Here is an 18,226-nt window from a genome sequence, read left to right as displayed (position 1 = left end):
AATTGTCATCGGAAACTCTCGACGACCACAACTAGCGCCGCGCGCGGCAAGCGTACTTCGTACAGCAGACAGCTGATCGTTTACGTTGCCACGTGCTGCGCCGCGCTGAACACATTCTACCCCCAGATCTAAATTTTTCGTCGCCCGGTGTTGGCCTAGGTTGTATGAGGCTGACTCTGCATACAATCTATGCTAAGGGTTTTTATGAAAAAAAGTTTTCATCTTCGCATTCTTGAAAAACCTCGTCCTTGTCTGGTTCTTGTGTGCATGTTCGTTGTGTCGAGGAAAATCATCTTTGAAAGATATTGACACAACTGCGAACTCTGTTCCTTGCCAACAAAATGGCTAGGTACTACGGACCGAGGCCGGAGAATGCGCTCAAAGAAGCTAATGGTAATTTATTCAAATGATCTATATTCGAATAAACTATGCATAGATTCCATATGGAATCTGTGGAGATCATTTTTCTAAAAATCTTGGCAGATTAAATGAAATTATTACTTGTATGACTTGGCACTCACGGCGTTTATGATTTTTCCATATTTCTAATGCTGCGAATATTTTATTTACAGATCTCATTCAAGTAAGCAAGAATGAAAGAGCTCTTGACACTCTGCTAAAGATATTCAATAAAAAATGGAACAAAAACTGGGACGAATCTGTTCTTGAACCAATTGTATGCAAAATCTTAAAACTCTGTGTAGAGCAAAAGAAACCTGCCATTGCTAAAGAGGTTCTGTTCCAGTACAGAAATAGGTTCCAAGCTGTGAATGTCATCAGCGTAGAAAATGCTTTTATGTTTTATTTGCGCCTGGCTAATGAAAAAACAGAAGCAGCTCGAAAGCAAAGTCAACAAGCTCTAATTGACATTGATGATCTTGATAATATGGCTACTCCAGAAAGTATTTTACTTTCTGCTGTCAGTGGCAATGATGACAAAAGCAGAAGTGATAGAGCTGTTTTGACTCCATGGGTCAGATTTTTGTGGGAATCTTACTGTTTATGTATAGAGCTGTTAAAAACTAATGCACATTTAGAGATTTTGTATCATACTATTGTTTGTATGACTTTTGCATTTTGTTTGGAGTATGAACGCAAGACTGAATTCCTAAAATTATGCACAAAATTGCGCAAACATCTGGAATATAGTAAAGTACCTCAAATGCCATCTAATATCTCCATCAACAAATTAGAAACACAAAAACTCAATCGAGAAACTAGAATGATGCAATTCGAGGCAGCTATTCAAATGGAACTCTATCAAGAAGCCTACAAAACCATTGAAGATATCCATGGTTTAATGAGTATTTCTAAAAAATTGACATTTCCAAAAACCATGGCCAATTACTACCAAAAGTTGCTAATAGTTTTCTGGAAAACAGACAACCATGTATTCCATGCAGGAGCTTTGTTGAAATTGTTCAACTTGTCACGAGACATGAAGAAAAACATGTCCTCGAAGGAACTCCAGGAAATGGCTGATAGAGTTATTTTGGCCATTCTATCAATTCCGTTGCCATCTGTTCATCCAGAATTGGATTGTTTTATTGAAACTGATAAAAGCCCCCAAGAGAAAATGCAAAAGCTTGCTGCATTACTTGGATTTCTCCAACCTCCTTCCAGAGCTTCTTTGCTAAAGGATATTGATCGGCTCAATATATTATCCCTTGCTTCCCGTCAAATTCAGGACCTTTACAACTGGTTGGAAGTGGAGTTTCAACCACTTGAACTGTGCAGTAATGTTGAATCTGTTGTCGCCCAACTGCGTCAAGATGAATCAAGCCCATTACTGCAGTATATTCCAGCCTTGCAAGACTTAACACTTGTTCGATTTGTTCACCAGGTATGAATACTATTTAATAGACATTACTTTGAAATTTCATTTAACAAAAATGTTTTGTTCAATTTAGATTTCGCAAGTCTACCAAACGATTCAATCAACAAGATTGATTGAGTTGGCCAAATTCACCGACGTCTTTCATCTCGAACGTCTTCTAGTTGATTGCGTACGTTACAACGACATGCAGATACGTATCGATCATGGCAAGAAAAGCATCCATTTCGGAGTTGACTTGTCCGAGGCCCAACGCGAGGATCGTCCCGATGGTCCGGTGTTGCAAGCTATGCCATCCGAGCAGATCAGATGTCAATTGGTCAACATGGCTACGGTGTTCCATCGCGCCAACGATATCATTAATCCAAACAAGAAGAAACAAGAGCGCGAAGAGCTCCGTTCACGGATGGTGCAATACTATCACGACACGAAGGGGGAAGAACACCAGCGTATTCTTGGGCGTCACAAGATCATCGAAGAGCGCAAGGAGTACATCGAGCATATGCACTACGTGCGCGAGCAAGAGGAAGAGCATCGCCAAGAGGAGATTCAACGTCAACAACGATTGGCCGAACTGAAGCGCCTCGAGCAGGAGAGAGAAGAGCGAGAACGCAAACGTCAGCAGTCCGAGATTCAGCAAGTCAAGGACCACGCGTTGAAGGAAAAGATGCAGCAAATCTCGCGAACGAGTCACGGTCAGAAGTTCCTGAAAAAGCTCGATGAAGATGAAATCAAGAAGCTCGATGCCGAGCAAATCGCTGCTCGCGAGATGGAAGAATTGCAAAAAGAGCGCAAAGAGACTCTGCAAAAGCTCAAGTCTCAAGAGAAAAAGGTCGATTACCTGGAGCGCGCCAAGCGCTCCGAGGAGATTCCTCTCGTCTTCAAAGCTATCGAGGAAAAAACCGAGCGAGCGAAACAGCTCTGGGAACAGCAAGAAGCTGAACGCATTCGAGCCGCTGTCGAGGAGCGTAACCGGATGATGGCTGATCGCGAGCGACTCGCAAAAATGCAAGAGGCAGCCAGTGGCTTTTTAGAAAGAATCATGGTCAACCGTAAGCAACTTTACATGGAAAAATTGGCCGCCTACGAAGCGAAGCTCGAGCAAGAACGCGCCAAGCGTTTGTTGCAGCGGAAGATTCGGCGAAAGATCGAACGCAGGCTCCAGTGGGAAAGGTACATCATCGAGTCCGCCGAAAAGAAGAGAGCGGAGGAAGAGAGAAAGCGGATGGAAGAAGAGAGGAAGCGCATGGAGGAGGCGAGGGCTCAGCGAGAAATAGTGGAAAATGCACGAAGACGAGATGAAGAGATCAAACAAGCCGAGAGATTGGCTAAACTCGAAAAACAATCCGAGATCGATCGACGACTTGCGAGTGAGAAAAAATTGGAAGATACAGAGAGAGCCAGACCTCAATCTTCCAGTTGGAGAAGGAATGGTAGGAGCCGTTTGATATTTTAAAACTCATCGAGTTTTTCATTGTAAATTATACAACGTTTATCTATCTTACAGTGGGAGGAGAATCTGGTGTTGACCGTAGCAGCTCTTGGCGTATGAAACCAAGAGATCGCGACATACGGTCAATGGAGAACTGGAGAAATGCGCCTAAGAACTAACAACCGCGCACCGGTTCGCGATTTATCAAATCGAAGAGATCGAAAAGTAAGTCTTCTTTGGATAAGTTACTTTTATCTTACGCGATATTTTAGAGACACGAATAATAATTTATTTATTTTTTTGTTCCAGGAGAGATCTTCTAAAAGAAAAGGAAACAATAATTATGTATTGATGAATTTATTGTTGATTTGAATAAATTGTTTTTTCACTTGCATATCTATTTAAAGTTATTTACATTTAACAAAATTATATTTGCTTGCTTCAATTTCGTCTACGTTATAACGATCAATAATAGAATTATTGTACACTTTTACTACAATTCTGGTAAAGTCATACGTGAAGTTTTTTTATTTAACCATTACGAACGACTACATCGATCTTATGATCTAAAAGACAAGTGAGTCATCACTCGCATGCAAAATAAAATTAAAAAATAACATTTGCGAACAATAGTGTTGGGTCGTTCTGAGTCCCGTTTGAATTATCGACAGGTTCAAATAAGAGCGGCAACAGCACCGTGCATGAGATTTGTCACTCATCATCTGTTGCTATTTCATGTGTAGTCTGCTAAATACTAATCAGTAAATTAGGTTAGGAAGCCAATAAACTCAGACGGCATTTAGTCCGGTGTTTTGATGTTTTGAACTTCTCGTGTCTGTATATAAAAATTTAAATGGTCTTTGGAATGTTAGTTTTGTATGTATCATCAGTACAAAAAAAGCAAAACCAGTGATAAACAGTGACAATTTTTGAATTCCGCTTTATTTATATAGTCATGAGTGATCTTAATGTGTAATTATAAAAAAAATATCATAACAAATATCATTAAATTAATAACTTGATTAATAATTGTTTCCTTGACAAATTAACAGTGATTTGAGCATACCTTTTCCTACTCCAAGGGAAGCTGATGTTGCTTATCAAACATTGAGAGTGGATTCAGAGCCTTCGAGGAGTGGAGTAGTAAAGACTTTGAATTTAGAATCCAATTTTCTAAAAGTGTCAGTATATTCTTCATTTTTATTTTAACTATTAATTTTACTGATCTTGAACTTAATTCTAAAACTTTTCTTCTTCTTATTGCAGTAATTTTACTGGTACAGAAGCTCGTAAAGTGAGAGTGGCTCTGACAGCATTCTTTGACTCGCTACTTCTGGTCACTGAAACAATGAATGAATTTGGAAAACCAGAGGCTTCTTACGATCACTACTAGAATTTAAATTATATTTCTTTATATCTTTATAATTAAGAAAACTCAAATTGTATAAAATGTCTGAAAGTACACCAGCACCATACCCGCCAAGATCGGGCAATGGTTTTGCCTTATACTTAGGATCTAATGTATTGTTATTGTTGTACATTTTATGGGCTTTTATTCCTGATGAATTTTTAGAAGATACATTAGGTTTAACATATCTGCCAATGAAGTATTGGGCAATCTCTCTTCCAATTTGGAGTTTGACTGCTATTGCTGTTTTTGCATTTGCTATTTATCCAGCCATCAACATGACATTGACTCCGGATGTTGATGACTTGAGAACAATTACAGATGAGTATAGTTTACCGCTGCAAGAATATAATCCCGATGGTATACCACCTGTTTCTGATATACCAATCACAGAAGTCTCCAGGGTTTTATACTTGCAAGAAGATTGAAATATACTTTTGATAAACAAAGTTGATTTGTTCATTTTTATTTCATCTAAAACTCATGAAAATGTCATAGATTTACCAAAAACTCAGTAGAAGAAATAGAAAATCACCAGGTAATAATTATATAATTTTCAATGTTTTAGTTCATGAAATTTCATTTTATTAATTATTAAAATAATTCCTCCAATTGGTACACACGCATGACAAAAGTATACATGATCATCATCGCGTATTATAATTTTTTCCTCTACTAATTTTATCTTGCTTGAGAACATCGATTTTTATATAATTAACATAGTCAGATATAACATTTAGTCACAATATACTTTGAATTTGCATTTCAATATGGACATCATTATGATTATTATTTGTGATTATTATTATTTTTACTATATAAATCTCTCATTCCTCTCGCATTGACGATACGTACTAGAAACTTTTTTTCACAGCTATAGCCAATGTCCAGAATTGTCAATGCGATACAGCAACAAATGATTCATTTTCCAAAATAGACTCTTCAACATAGATAACTAATAGAAAAATTAACGATTTCGCGATTTATACACTCCAAAGACGTCTCGTGTAATATATACCTTCATATACAACTTATATGGCACATCATATCTGTGTACGAATACTGTTTTCCATGCCTCCAATTTCTTTTTTTGCACACTTCAATATAATATAATACATTCTCATTGTGTCGTCGAATAGTCAACATTTATATACAGAACAGCCTCTTCGATTCGTGTCTCTCGTCGCACTCCTCTCTCGAGTTGTTGTTTTTTTTTTATTTTTCTTTTCGTCTTCATTTTTTTTTTATTTTAATACACATCTAACATCAGCGACGCGCCCCTGCGCTCGCGAAAGTGCAAAATACTACATAGATTCCGAATAACTACTCAAGTGACGCACCGATAGTCGAATATCAATTTCAATCTCTGGCCGCGAGGAATGCATTAAAGTCGAGAAAAAAAATATATAGTCGAGAAACGGATAAGTACATATCTACCGTATACATGCATAATATATACACAAATTAAGTATTTTTTTTCTGCGATTAATTATTCTATCTATAATACTCCTGGGTGAGGCTCAAAATTTTTTAAAATAATCGCACGACGGGGTCGTCGAAGTTGGTTTTTTTCGATTTCGTATCCTTTGTAGATAAGGAAAATAGTAATGAATTCTAGACAATGATTTCGCTTGTATGCGGAAAAAATCATTAGCGAAGTCTGTTTTTTTTTTCAGATGCTTTAGATTCTTAAAAAAATTATCAACAATTTTAACGATTTATTGACTTGACGATCTATATATTTTTTTTAAATAAAAAAAAAATGACCCCAGTTTAACGCATAATTATTTAAAAAGCTCTGATCCTTACCCTCCTATTTTTCGGGCGACTATCTGGAATACTCCAAGTATTTATAAAGTAAAATAAACCTAAACGATCCATTATCATGAATTGAACTAAGAGAAATTCGGCGATTCGCTCACAACGCAATACAATAAAAAATAATTATACAATTAGTCGGCGACATCCTTATACGCGAAGGATGCCGCAAATTTAACTAGAATAGTAAACATCGTACGCGCAAGTACGAATACTTCTTCTTTTTTTTTTTCTACTTTCGTTTGCCGTCTATAAACGAGGAGCAACAACGAAATCATTACATGAATAAAAAAAGATACAATAGACACTTTTTTTTTGTTAATACTGCTTCGGTCGAGATTTTGTGCGAGGACTTAAAAAAATATTTTTAAGCTCAACATTGGAATAATCATAATCGTAATCCTAATCATCTAAGCGATATATACGTACGAGATATATATAGTTAATATATATTTATATGCGATAATATAATATATATTTTGTAATATGTATCATGTTTTGTGCGTAAGGACGGCGCGCTATAAGGAAGCTCTCCCACTCGGCCGCGACGAACTCATATACCGTCACGCCCCTCCTATCCGTCTTTAATGTAACAATTATATTATCGTTCTAAAATTTTTGTTCTTTAATAATAGTCGCAAATAATACTTGGAAAATTTGAGCTGTCGATCCGTTGACAATCTCGTTCATTCTCTTTCACTTATCGTATACTTAAGTATATGGATTTTCTCTGGTCTTCTCTTTAATAGAGCAGCGCCGCGGCCCTCGCGATGGCGTCCGCGTCCAGATCGATGCCGCCGTTGTTACCCTCGTTGTCCTGTAGCTCTTTGTACCACTGCGATCGGAAAGAGAGAGAGAGAACAAAAATAAGTCAAAATGTTTATCAGCCGTGAGTATAGGAGGATCGTCGCGAACGACCAATTACGGCATTGGCATGTCGCGCGACGCGTCCCGTCGCAAAGTCTGTGACTAACTGAAACGCAAACGCGTGGTAGCAAAAAAAAAAAAAAAAAAAAAAAAAAAANTATAGAAAAAAAAAAAAAAAAAAAAAAACAATAACAACGACAAACAAATTCACCCGCGTTCGCTCGCGTGTCTCTTATATTTTTAATTGTATTACGCACGCGTTTCAAAAAAGCGTGATATTTTGTCGCTGTCCACACCTCGGAGCTCGTGTGTGTGGCCGGCCGCCGCCGTCGCTGCCGCGCTTTTCGAACCAAATTTAGGTGGCCTCACGCGATCGAGAGCTTTTATATATCGGCGATCGCATCATCCGATGCGGAAATTCCGCCCGCGAAAAAGTCGCTTGCATACTTCAAAAATATGTCGATCGATCGATCGATTATTCTTACCTTATCGGAGAGAAGCCTCGCGAGCGAGGATTGGGCGCGCCGCTCGGCGTTGATCTGGTTGCTGGCCTCCACCCCGACGTTGTCGTCGGACAGATTTTCGGAGAAGGGCCTGTTGCTGTCGAAAACGCGACGCAGCTGCGTCACTTCGATCTGTTCGGGGCTGCGTCTCTTACGACCACTGCAACGACGAAAAAAAAAGTTCACACGCGTTAAAATTTTTTTGTTATTCCTAATACAGTATTACGTTTATTTATACGATTACGATGAAAACGGACTTCCGTTTTCTTTCGTCGCGTTTCCGAATATCGTCGACTTATACGCGGTCGAGTTTTCGTCGACGCGACGCGACAGCGAGAAACTCAGACAGTTGGGAGTCTTGCTGATCCGCACACGTGTAATTTAAAATACATTCGGATACGTTCGGAGGGTGTAAACTTTCTTTTGATCCAACGCCAAGATCGACACGCGCGCACCGCGCGGGTGACTTTTCTCTTTCCCATCGACCGAGAGACCGAGAGAGATGAGCTAATAAGGAAATCGATGAATTTTCAATATCGCCGCGCGCGCGACACCTTTCGCCCGCGAATATCGTATATGTTATAATCGATACAAGTAACGTCATTCACGCGCTCGCGCGCGCATTTCTCGATGATGAATCATTTTGAAGAATTTACTTTTTCTTCTCTTTTATTTATTTATGCCCGAACTTCGGTCGTTATAAAGAAACGCATATCCGCGCGCGCGCGCGCGTATAGACGTTCGCTCGTTCACGGCTATTGACAAATTTTTTGTTCGCGAGCTTTCGCGTTTTGAAAATATACTCGATCGAGGTTGAGAATTTTGCGGTGCAGCAGGGGAAATTTCCCACGAGCGACATTGACACGATGGTGTAATTAATTCGTCGAGTGCGCTTCATTGTTGCGCGCTCGCGCTGTGCTGTCCGCGCCAAAGATTTCTAATTAAATTGAAGTAACTACCAGCAGCGCGTGGGCATTTCGAGATTCGAGTTAACGCGGCCAATTGTTCAGTTCGCGCGATAGATTTGTACAGAGCTATGAGAGGGCCATCATCGATTCCCCCGGGAAATATTAAACAAAAGGGCGCGTATCGGACAATAACGGAATTGCGTAATAGTTGCTATGTGACTTACATTTTCATGGGGTCGATTTTGCCAAAACCAACCGGTATGGTGATCATTTTGCCTCGCATTTTCGATAAGGCGATCAGCGTCTCGAGCTCGGCCAATCGTTGATCCGAAACTCGTTTCGGCCGACTGTAATCAGAGAGAAAGAGAGAAAAAATAAGAAAATTATTACCAACGCACATACACACACGACTCGACGATCGCGCCGAGTCCTTGATCTGTTAAACTGCGTGAATATATTTTCCGCGAGTAAACTATATGTACACCTGTACGGCCGTTTCTTGATGTGCACGTATACGCATACACACATTTCGTGAAATAATGTCAATATGAGGACGTGTCCGCGCTAATCTGTACTGCAGCTTCTCGGGTACGAGTACTTGTATTATATACGACCGTCCGCCGCTGCAACGGAATCAAGAAATTTTTTCCCCGTATGATCATTATTTCAATTTTTTTCTTCTTCGTTTTCTCCATTTATTCTGAAGCTTATGCACGATCACTCTGAAAATGTATTTAAATCACTCGTTTCGTGCGTGATTATTAACAGACGTTATAATGTTCGCACGCAGAGCATTTCTGGTGCATTCAAAATGACACTCGATTCGAGCATCGTCCGGGAAAATTTTTAGTTGCGGATACATCTGGAAAAACGCGGTTTTTCATCTATCGACTATCTGTCTTTATCTCGATTTAATTTGCGCCAAGTCGACACAAGCCTCTATATTCGGTTGCAGGCACATGGGAGCTCAAATGCGTCGTAGTTTATTAATCGGCGCTGCATCGTGCAATTGCATCATATATAATACGATACACATTCGTACACGCGTCGCGTCGCGTGAATGCAGCACCAAAAATTGTCGACGTTTTCGTTTCCGTTATAAAATCGTAAATTCGTCGCATCTTTGCATCAGATTTTTTTTTGCAATAGCGTGCACATTTTTTACCACGAGGGTCTAGAAGGAAATTGTGAGTTACAATGAGAATCGGATGCAATCAAAGTCATCGGTATTACATGAGATAACGAGGTCTCGAGACTTTCGTATCGATACGCATATTTATAAGAGCGTGATCGATCCTTTCAAAAGAATGAATGCACTTGAAATGGAAAAAAAAGAAGAAAGACCCAAAAAATGAAATAGAATTAAAAAACTTTTTCAACGATGCATCTCATTGTCGAAAAAATGACAAAAGCTCCTTTTCACGGTAAAAGCAGTCGAAAGCGCGGAATAATGTACAGTGTAACAGTTCCCTCAAAAAATAATACACAATATAAAACATTCAATTCACTAAAATCAGCGCACACACGTACTTTGATTGACTCGTATCACTTCTGTCGTTAATAGTTCAAGGCTCAAGCTCTGCAAGCTCGAGCTTGATAAAAAAAGTTGCATACAAAAATCAACTCACCTCAGTAATTTCATCGGCTTTGCCTCGCTGATCTGGACACTCAGTACGAGGCTGAGAATCGCCGCCGTGGTCGCGACCAAAACAATGCCACTCCTTCGGCTCATTTTGCTTTTTTCTTCCCTTACGGCACTTTTTTTCTTGCACCGAAGATTTTTTCTCGCGTTCGCTTTCTCGAACTTTTTTTCTCTTACAGTCTTTCGTAGATTCACCAAGCACTCGCGATAAACTTTTTTTTATTACTCGCCCACCAAAATGGGGTAATAAAACCAACAGAAACAACAGTAGTAACAAGAACAATGGAAATATCGGAATTTCTCTTGGCTTCTGTCGAGCCTCGACACGATCATGAAAAGGGGTGCAGTAGTATGTACGGCTCGCTCGCGCGCTTCCGTTCGTACGTCGTATCAATGAATGAGCTTTGAGCGTACAACCGATCCGCGATCAACCTGTTGATCCGAAGCGAAGGAGAATCAAGCAAGCGTGTGATGCGCGAGAGTAGTGGTAGTAGTTGCAAATGTCGTCGGTATAGTTATGGCTTGGTGATAGGCCAAGCGCAAGATTATATACTACTCATCTCGGGCGTCGCGCGCGTCGCGTGCGAAATGCGCGCAGAACTTCGCTATGTGTGTGAGTGTGTAACGTTTGCATGTAGCCGCAATAGGAGCGACGCGCGCGCTTGCGACTTCTCCCCCCAGGTACGCTTTTTAGTTTCTCTCTTCTCTCTTGCCTTGCAAATATATGTATAGCTGCATTCACTAGCTCAGTCAGTAGCATAGGTGTGAGCCATCCCCTCTATTATATTCTTCATCTCTCTCTCTCTCTCTCTCTTTCTGTTTCTTTCTCGCTCTGTTGCACGCGCAAGACCAACCACTCGCACAGGCACTCGTATCAATCTGCTATACGCGCGGTATCGATCATATCCGCGCGCAGCAGGACGTCGAGATTTGCATAATTTATTAAATTTTCGACTTTTACAAGCACGGGCTTACTTCCAAGGATCGAGCTTTAAAGCTCAAGGTTCGCGCAAGGCTATGTATTATAAGGTGGTTATTACAGGACCATGCAAACAGAGCGAACTCGCGGTTCTTTTCTTTATTGCCCCCTCGCCGGCGCGCCCCGAAACATAAAGCTCGCCGAAACGTCTGGATCGTGCGCTACATCGTGCACGTATATATAGGAGAGCTTTTACGATCGTTGCGTAATGCATATGTGTGTGTGTAGCGTAGGGCCAATTTCACGCGAACCATAAATATATACGCATAAAACTGGAAATGTGTACGCAAACAAGCCCGGGCGATGCTTTCGATTAAGTATTTTGATGGATACTCGCGTGGGCTAGTTGTAGGGCCTATCCATTTTCCATCAGCTATATACCTTACGTACGCATAGGAGATTTGATGGGCTTGTTGACTTGTTGCACGCGACGACGCGATTCGACACCCTCGTACAAGTTGGGACACGTGACGCGCGAGTGGCCCTCTCTGGGATATGTGTCTCGTTCGACGAAATTCACCACCCTCCCTGGCCCTCCACGAGTTGGCGCGAGAACACGATGTACTCTGTACGTGCCAAACGCATATAAACGCGAGATCGATATTACAACCGATGAGCGTCCGCAAGCTCGTTTATTCGAGTATATACAAAGAAATGGACGTTTAATTGCCGCGAATTATCGTGTATATCGATATAAAAGCCGCCGCAATCGTTATAAATGCACGACGCGAAAGTCAACAAGCAGGACTTTCTTCTTTTTCTTCTTCTTCTTCTTATTGCACCCATCGTCCTCGAAACTTTATGTATAGTGAAAAATTTATGTAAGCCGGGGCAATTAGCGCGTGTGTAAGTGAGTACACGAAACGACGTTGTAATAAATCGATCTAATTCTGAGTCATCGCGGGCCTTGCGACCCGAGACGATTAAAAACCAAAGAGCTGATTTAAGCCTGTATTTATATATGTGTACGGCGTTTTTTTTTTTTTTTTTTTGTAAAATTTGACGATCAGCCGCGTTGCGTGTCCGCAGGTGGCAATTCGATGCAATACACACGGCGCGCAAATAAATGCAATGAGTCACGTCGGGACACGCGGGATCTTTATTGTGTATACCGAATTCTTAGGCGCCGACGATGGGATTGATGTATCACGCGTATTACGGTCTTCCGCGATCGAATGCAATCGCATATACATACGAACATTTTTATGTGTATATACATATGTGTGTTCCTGATACGCGAGTAGCACTTGCGCAGACCGGGAATCGGTCGTAAAGCTGATTCATTCAACCGATTTAACCTATTTACAAACGAAGCGCTTCGTTATCACTCGATCGAGTCGTGCGCGTTTGTATACATCGCACTAGCCTTACACGCGCGCGACCGAAGACGCTATGCGATTTGCGTCGTTGACGACGCAACGCGCGCAGCTGATGCAAAATCACGATCGCTCCAGTGATATATTAGGCGCATCTCGGAGGAGCATTGAAACAAAAACGCGATACCCTGCGCGATATTGCATCAGCTGCGCGCGTTAACGTACATCTATATGATAGGCTCCCGGCGCGTGCCGCGAGCATGTAAATTCACGCGCGCAGCGATGCAGCGCGGCTAAAACGTAAAACGTAGTGGAACTTTATGTAAGGAAGACCCCCGATTTCTTCTCGTTTTGCGGGCTCGGGTGGGCGAAAAACTTTGCCCAGATATAGAAGTATACAGGAAACACGAGGAAAGCATAGAGTTTCTAATGTAGGTCGGTTAGAGGGCTTTACTTTTAACCCAGAGAGTAAGGACAACGCAAAAAACAACCCCTAAACTCGAATATCTTTCAATTACTCGCTCGGATTTTTGTACCGCGTAGTTTTTTCTTTCGCGACGCGTAGATACCTACGGTGTGCGTCAGATATACGGGCACTTGAAAATCTATATTTTCTTCCTTGAGCAATGCGGAAAAAGAATCCGAGAATCCTCCACTCGACGAGTCGCCGGTAATAGTTTTCTATTGGAAAAAAACGAAAATATCACAACGCGATTGCCTACCCACGCGCGCGCGAATGACGCTTTCCTTTTGTATATAGTATTCATAAAATAAATCTCCGCCCTTTGGTTATATCTTATAAATTATTATTATTATCGATCTGTCATTGAAAAATTGAACGATCAAAGTTGATTGTTTTAAGTGAAGTAACATCCTAAATAATCAGACTCCGCAATTTCTTTGCTCACTCTCCGCATGTGCCGCGCGTCTCCTGTCTATTCTTGCAGTTTTGTTTTGGTCAAACCAAAATGAGGCTTCCTGGATCCATCAGTCTGAAAGCCCAATGCGTTTATAATCGCTGTATTTTATATAAGCTTTCGTGTCAACGTCCTTTTTCCGACTGCATTTCGTCGCTCGCTGGATTCTCTTTTTTTTCGATGCTGTACTTTATCCTCCAGAGAATTGACACTGCAGCGCGTTTTGCATTAAAAATCAAACGCTCGAAACGTTTGTTTCTCTTTGTTTTTCTTCTTTTTTCTTTTTTTTTTTTGTTTTGGTTGGTTGTACCCCGCGTATTCGCGTGAAACGTGGGTGTGAAGTATATGCACACACACATACATCATCGGCGTGCTCATAATAAGACGATATGTTTGTCAGCACCTCGGGAGCTCGAGACCGGTATATCTTCTACGCATCAAGGACGAATTTATGGATATGCACGTACCAGACTCAGCGTCGCCTTTCCATCCGCAGCACGACGAGTGCATCGAGAGCATAATAATTTATGCCGTGCGCGATACGTGGCAACGAGCCGATCGCGAGCGCGCGAACGTATTATACAGACATTTTCGCGCAATGAGTGTATCGTCGTGTCGTTCGTGCGGTCGAGATTCCTCGAGCCGAAGAGAGCCGCAACCGCAGATCTTTCGTGCATATTTCTCGAATACGATAATTGAACGAATTCGTTGTAACAATTTTACAGATAAAACTTAATTAACGAATACCTACGGGGGTGCGAAGAGCAAACGAGCAACAAGAAAAGGACATCGTGGCGTAGAAAATTCGTCCTTCCAAAAATATAGATCCATCACCCGATGCCGCACATTCGAGCTTTAAAGCTCGCTTATGTTTTATTCTCGTCGTAGTATTGAAACGTAATATTAGAAAACCACGTATGTACATTGCCTATCTATCAATGATGTGTACTCGCATTCTCGCCTTTATTAGATATTTTACGCGATGTCATTGAATCGCGTACGATCAGTCCGGAAGTAAGATAACGACGCGCAAATCTTATCTATGCGTATATTGCAATTACACACGATGCACGCGTGTATATATGCATCTTGGCGACACGCGACTCTATCGATTTTCAAAATGACACGATTAGGGAAAATGAGTCTTGGAATATTTTTAGACTGATACAATTAGAAAATTTTACACTTGTGCGATTCGCGATGGAAATAAAACCACACGAACTTTTCTTCGTTAGAAATTTCAGATGACTACTCGCTGAACGCGCTCTAACTAGTTAACTTTTTGTCCTTCGACAATGCCATCGCGAAACTGCGCAGTACGCAGTACTGCGGAATCTCGCACGCTTCGAGGGAGTTGAAAAAAAAAAAAAGTTGAAAAATATCGTATACAGTCTCGTTGTACCGGAGCGACGACGACAAAAGCGCGTTCGACGTATATAGCGATGGTTACGATCCACGTTCGCGCAGGACAAACGATACGCGAAACATGCCTTCGCGATTCCATTGTCCTTTTTTTTTTCTCGTTATATCGATATCTCAAATTGTATATATACGTAAGGGCGTACGGTATTGCGTCTCGCTGTAACATATAACTGCATATATGTATCTCCTGTAAACGATGCGCGCGTGTGCGTAAGTACGTGTGTGTACGCGTGTGGGCCGGTGTGACGCATTTGTGCTGCCGCGTGCTGTGTACCGGTTGAGGAGAGCTCCGGCGATATGCGTATACGTCATTGCGATGCGCCAGACAGCAGCAGCAGCTTCCCCAGGTGCACATTGCTCGATTCGTAAAATAACCGAACGTCATTTTGCTCTCTTTATTCCTTTCTCGCTCTGTATCATGCATATACGCAGCTCCCGGGCTAAACGAAGTTTGTCCACTTTTCGTTATCGATCGGGGGGCCGCTACGAGAACGAAATCGAGTTATAGTTCCTTTTTTTTGTCGTTTTTTTTTGTTTTCAGTTATTATGACACCGATCGAGGTGGCCCGCGCAGATCCTTTATCGTATTTTTATATTTATAAATAGAAAAGATGTTGTTTTACTCGCTTCACAAGATTCGCGAGAGTCACGGGTAAGTTTCCCCGATCGAGTGATTCACTCTGCGCTGTTACGATGACGATTTGAAATTATAATCGATGCCGGCCGCGCCAGGAGCAACGCGGCGTGCGCACGCACAGCCGGCGGCTGCATTTTTCTTCCATTTTTTCGGCGCTCGATTATAGGCTCTGAAAATACGCACAGCAAACAAGATCCGCGCGAGAGTTAGATAACGACCAAAACATCGTCGAAACACGCATAGAGAGATCGATAAAGGAGCGAAACAAAAATCGACCCATCTCTCACGTACGCGACTGTATATACGAACGATAAATGGAAATTCGTCGCTGCGAGTGCATCGTGACTCTCGAAAATCGTTCGACTTCGGCTTTCCGTGTCACTGGTCTACATCCACGCAATGTAAGTTATGCGTCGCGCGTTTTATCAATCGATTGCGATAAGTTGCGGTACAGCTAGACGAGTCTCTCTCTCTCTCTGTCGTAACACACTTTTTCCGGGGGCACACGAGGCGAGAAGACGGCGGTGTCATCGATTACTCTGCACATTTTGCACAGTTCGGAAGCACGTGCGTGCGCTAGACTTTATTCGCGCGCCTTATCGACTCGATCCGTAGTACTACCGATAAGAAACGTATCGTCGACACTGCATTGCAGCTACTTGTAAAATCACAGTTTCGTAGTAAAGTTTTAGCTTACATTTTTTTCTTCCTTCCTTAATCAGCCGGTCGTGACTCACGATCGATAGAGACATTTTTTTTTTGCCAAAAACAGGCAAAATTATTACGATTCAAAATGCCGAGCGTGACGCGCGCTTTCAAAATGAATATTTATCGCCGATAAATTGGCTCGATACGTCGCTTCTATAGCGATGCAGCGGCACGCGATAACGACGTAGATAAACGCATGAAATTAAAAAAAAAAGGAGAAAAAGCTCGGCAAGGAGCTTTTCGCGCTTTATGCGTTACTTCGTAATAATGTTAACACGACAATTACATTAGAATCTCGTTAAAAGTTACACAATATTTCGTTGGCGGCTGTTGTTTACGTATGTGTGTGTATACAAAATCGTAGTATACGCGCGCATCAGAGGTGAAGGACACTGTACTACTATCCGCGCGTTGTGTGTGTGTGTGTGTGTGTATAATGCACCGTGCTGTATTTCGCGATCGCATCGAAGCAAACCTGTTTCGCGCGCTACTCGGGCTCGAATGTATATCATGCACGTGCAGCGCGCGCGCGGCCAGCAACGGCGAGAGCGGATCATTGGGACGTTTTTCATCGATTTAAAAACCAACTCTCGCGCGATGCTGCTGCTGCTGTACAGTAGAGTTACTTTTCAGTTTTGTTCGCTCTGTCAACTTTGTTTTTTTTCTCTTTTGTTTTTCTACCCGCGAGCTCGCGCGCGCGGAGCTTTATCGTACCAGTGCGAGCGCATTCCAATTGGCCCTGAGCAGCAGAGAGCGAGAGAGGAAAAATGTTGTAACTTTTACATCGGAAAAAGACTGCAACGATCGTATGTACGCGTGTAATGCGTGACAAAAGACACTCGCGCGCGCGACGGTGTCAAAGAACTGCGCGTCGATTCATAGGTCTGCCGCGTATTTTATTATTTTTGTCGATTATTACACTGTTTTGCATCGTTGAAATTAAAGCGCGTTTTATTACCATTATTACGATGGAGTTATAATTTTCACCGATTATAACTTTCACCGGAGTGACTTGGCAATTTTGTATGAATTTATCGTGATATTCAGTGGGCGAATAAATCGATATACTGCGTTTGCCTTCGCTCGTGGTGTGGATTGATACGTGAAAAAAAAAATTGTGCATCGTTTTTTCAAACTTTTCGTCCTTGCGAACTGCGAACGCGCAATAGAGTATCGAGATTTCTAGACTTTTAACAAATGCTCCTCTCGCGATATCGGTCCAGTTCATCCATTGATGGGTTGAAATAACGATGTAAAATCGGAAACTATACGGTTTTGCGTAATAGTAAGATTTGACATTTTCTGGCTCCCGTGACGTAACTGGTGAATGAGAAGATTCGATTGAGCTTCGGTGAACTTGACTCGACTGCAACCTGTTTGCGTGAGGCGTCGCATCATTTTAAACGCGGTGAAAGTTTGACGTGAATTTTTTGGTAAAATAAAATTTTTTTTTTTAAGAATCGGGAACGTGAATCGTCGATGGGAATATTGATAAAAAATAAATCGACACTAAGAGATTAAAAGATGAATTTTCTCAATTTCGTACTTTTGTATCTAATTAAAGGAATAATTATATTGATACAAAATACATGAACGCGAATACAATCTATCTTCAGAATGATGACCCTACTTCTAGATTTGGTTCACCTCGTACCATTCCAAAATAATTTCAGGACTAATGAATATATGGGAGCACTTCACTAACGCACTCCGACCATAACACGGTATCTCTAGGAAAAAAAAAGTTTTTTCATTTACAAAATTCTCTCCATTACTTTTGCTAAGGGAGTGAAATGAGCTATTAATTTAACGGCAACAATTGGGATTTATTACGC

At 41.4% G+C, this 18,226-nt stretch overlaps 4 protein-coding genes across 4 annotated transcripts; 3 read left to right on the top strand and 1 right to left on the bottom strand.

Annotated features, from left to right (window-relative positions):
• Positions 1–132: 132 nt before the first annotated feature.
• Positions 133–3,660, top strand: LOC106656941 (eukaryotic translation initiation factor 3 subunit A-like). The gene is made up of 5 exons (XM_023460711.1): positions 133–393; positions 573–1,843; positions 1,911–3,267; positions 3,342–3,491; positions 3,576–3,660. The coding sequence occupies exons 1-4, from the start codon at positions 342–344 to the stop codon at positions 3,443–3,445; spliced, it is 2,784 nt and encodes a 927-aa protein (XP_023316479.1). The 5' UTR covers positions 133–341; the 3' UTR covers positions 3,446–3,491; positions 3,576–3,660.
• A 359-nt stretch (positions 3,661–4,019) lies between these two features.
• On the top strand, positions 4,020–4,683 carry LOC106657012 (EKC/KEOPS complex subunit LAGE3). Its single transcript, XM_014378241.2, has 3 exons — positions 4,020–4,238; positions 4,319–4,447; positions 4,533–4,683. The coding sequence occupies exons 1-3, from the start codon at positions 4,222–4,224 to the stop codon at positions 4,657–4,659; spliced, it is 273 nt and encodes a 90-aa protein (XP_014233727.1). The 5' UTR covers positions 4,020–4,221; the 3' UTR covers positions 4,660–4,683.
• An 8-nt stretch (positions 4,684–4,691) lies between these two features.
• LOC106657011 (phosphatidylinositol N-acetylglucosaminyltransferase subunit P) lies at positions 4,692–5,103 on the top strand. The gene has a single exon (XM_014378240.2). The coding sequence runs from the start codon at positions 4,716–4,718 to the stop codon at positions 5,100–5,102; it is 387 nt and encodes a 128-aa protein (XP_014233726.1). The 5' UTR covers positions 4,692–4,715; the 3' UTR covers position 5,103.
• A 1,610-nt stretch (positions 5,104–6,713) lies between these two features.
• LOC106656977 lies at positions 6,714–10,914 on the bottom strand. The gene is made up of 4 exons (XM_014378204.2): positions 10,399–10,914; positions 8,995–9,117; positions 7,845–8,022; positions 6,714–7,327 (listed from the first exon to the last, which is right to left on the bottom strand). The coding sequence occupies exons 1-4, from the start codon at positions 10,500–10,502 to the stop codon at positions 7,235–7,237; spliced, it is 498 nt and encodes a 165-aa protein (XP_014233690.1). The 5' UTR covers positions 10,503–10,914; the 3' UTR covers positions 6,714–7,234.
• Positions 10,915–18,226: the final 7,312 nt, after the last annotated feature.

The sequence above is a fragment of the Trichogramma pretiosum genome, unplaced genomic scaffold, assembly GCF_000599845.2.
Source record: "Trichogramma pretiosum strain Unisexual culture from Peru unplaced genomic scaffold, Tpre_2.0 scaffold126, whole genome shotgun sequence".
NCBI lineage: Eukaryota > Metazoa > Arthropoda > Insecta > Hymenoptera > Trichogrammatidae > Trichogramma > Trichogramma pretiosum.
The sequence above is the reverse complement of the archived record's forward strand: the minus strand, read 5'-3'. Positions and strand labels throughout refer to the sequence as shown.

Bases quoted from the DNA above. Each gene is read 5' to 3' on its own strand.
- LOC106656941 (XM_023460711.1), top strand. From the start codon at position 342: ATGGCTAGGTACTACGGACCGAGGCCGGAGAATGCGCTCAAAGAAGCT. The intron at 394-572 runs GTAATTTATTCA...TTTTATTTACAG, and splicing joins TGCGCTCAAAGAAGCTAATG to ATCTCATTCAAGTAAGCAAG. The intron at 3,268-3,341 runs GTAGGAGCCGTT...TCTATCTTACAG, and splicing joins TTCCAGTTGGAGAAGGAATG to TGGGAGGAGAATCTGGTGTT.
- LOC106656977 (XM_014378204.2), bottom strand. From the start codon at position 10,502: ATGAGCCGAAGGAGTGGCATTGTTTTGGTCGCGACCACGGCGGCGATT. The intron at 9,118-10,398 runs GTGAGTTGATTT...CTCTGATTACAG, and splicing joins AAGCCGATGAAATTACTGAG to TCGGCCGAAACGAGTTTCGG. The intron at 7,328-7,844 runs GTAAGAATAATC...TTCCGATCGCAG, and splicing joins CGAGGCTTCTCTCCGATAAG to TGGTACAAAGAGCTACAGGA.
- LOC106657011 (XM_014378240.2), top strand. From the start codon at position 4,716: ATGTCTGAAAGTACACCAGCACCATACCCGCCAAGATCGGGCAATGGT.
- LOC106657012 (XM_014378241.2), top strand. The intron at 4,448-4,532 runs GTCAGTATATTC...TTCTTATTGCAG, and splicing joins GAATCCAATTTTCTAAAAGT to TAATTTTACTGGTACAGAAG.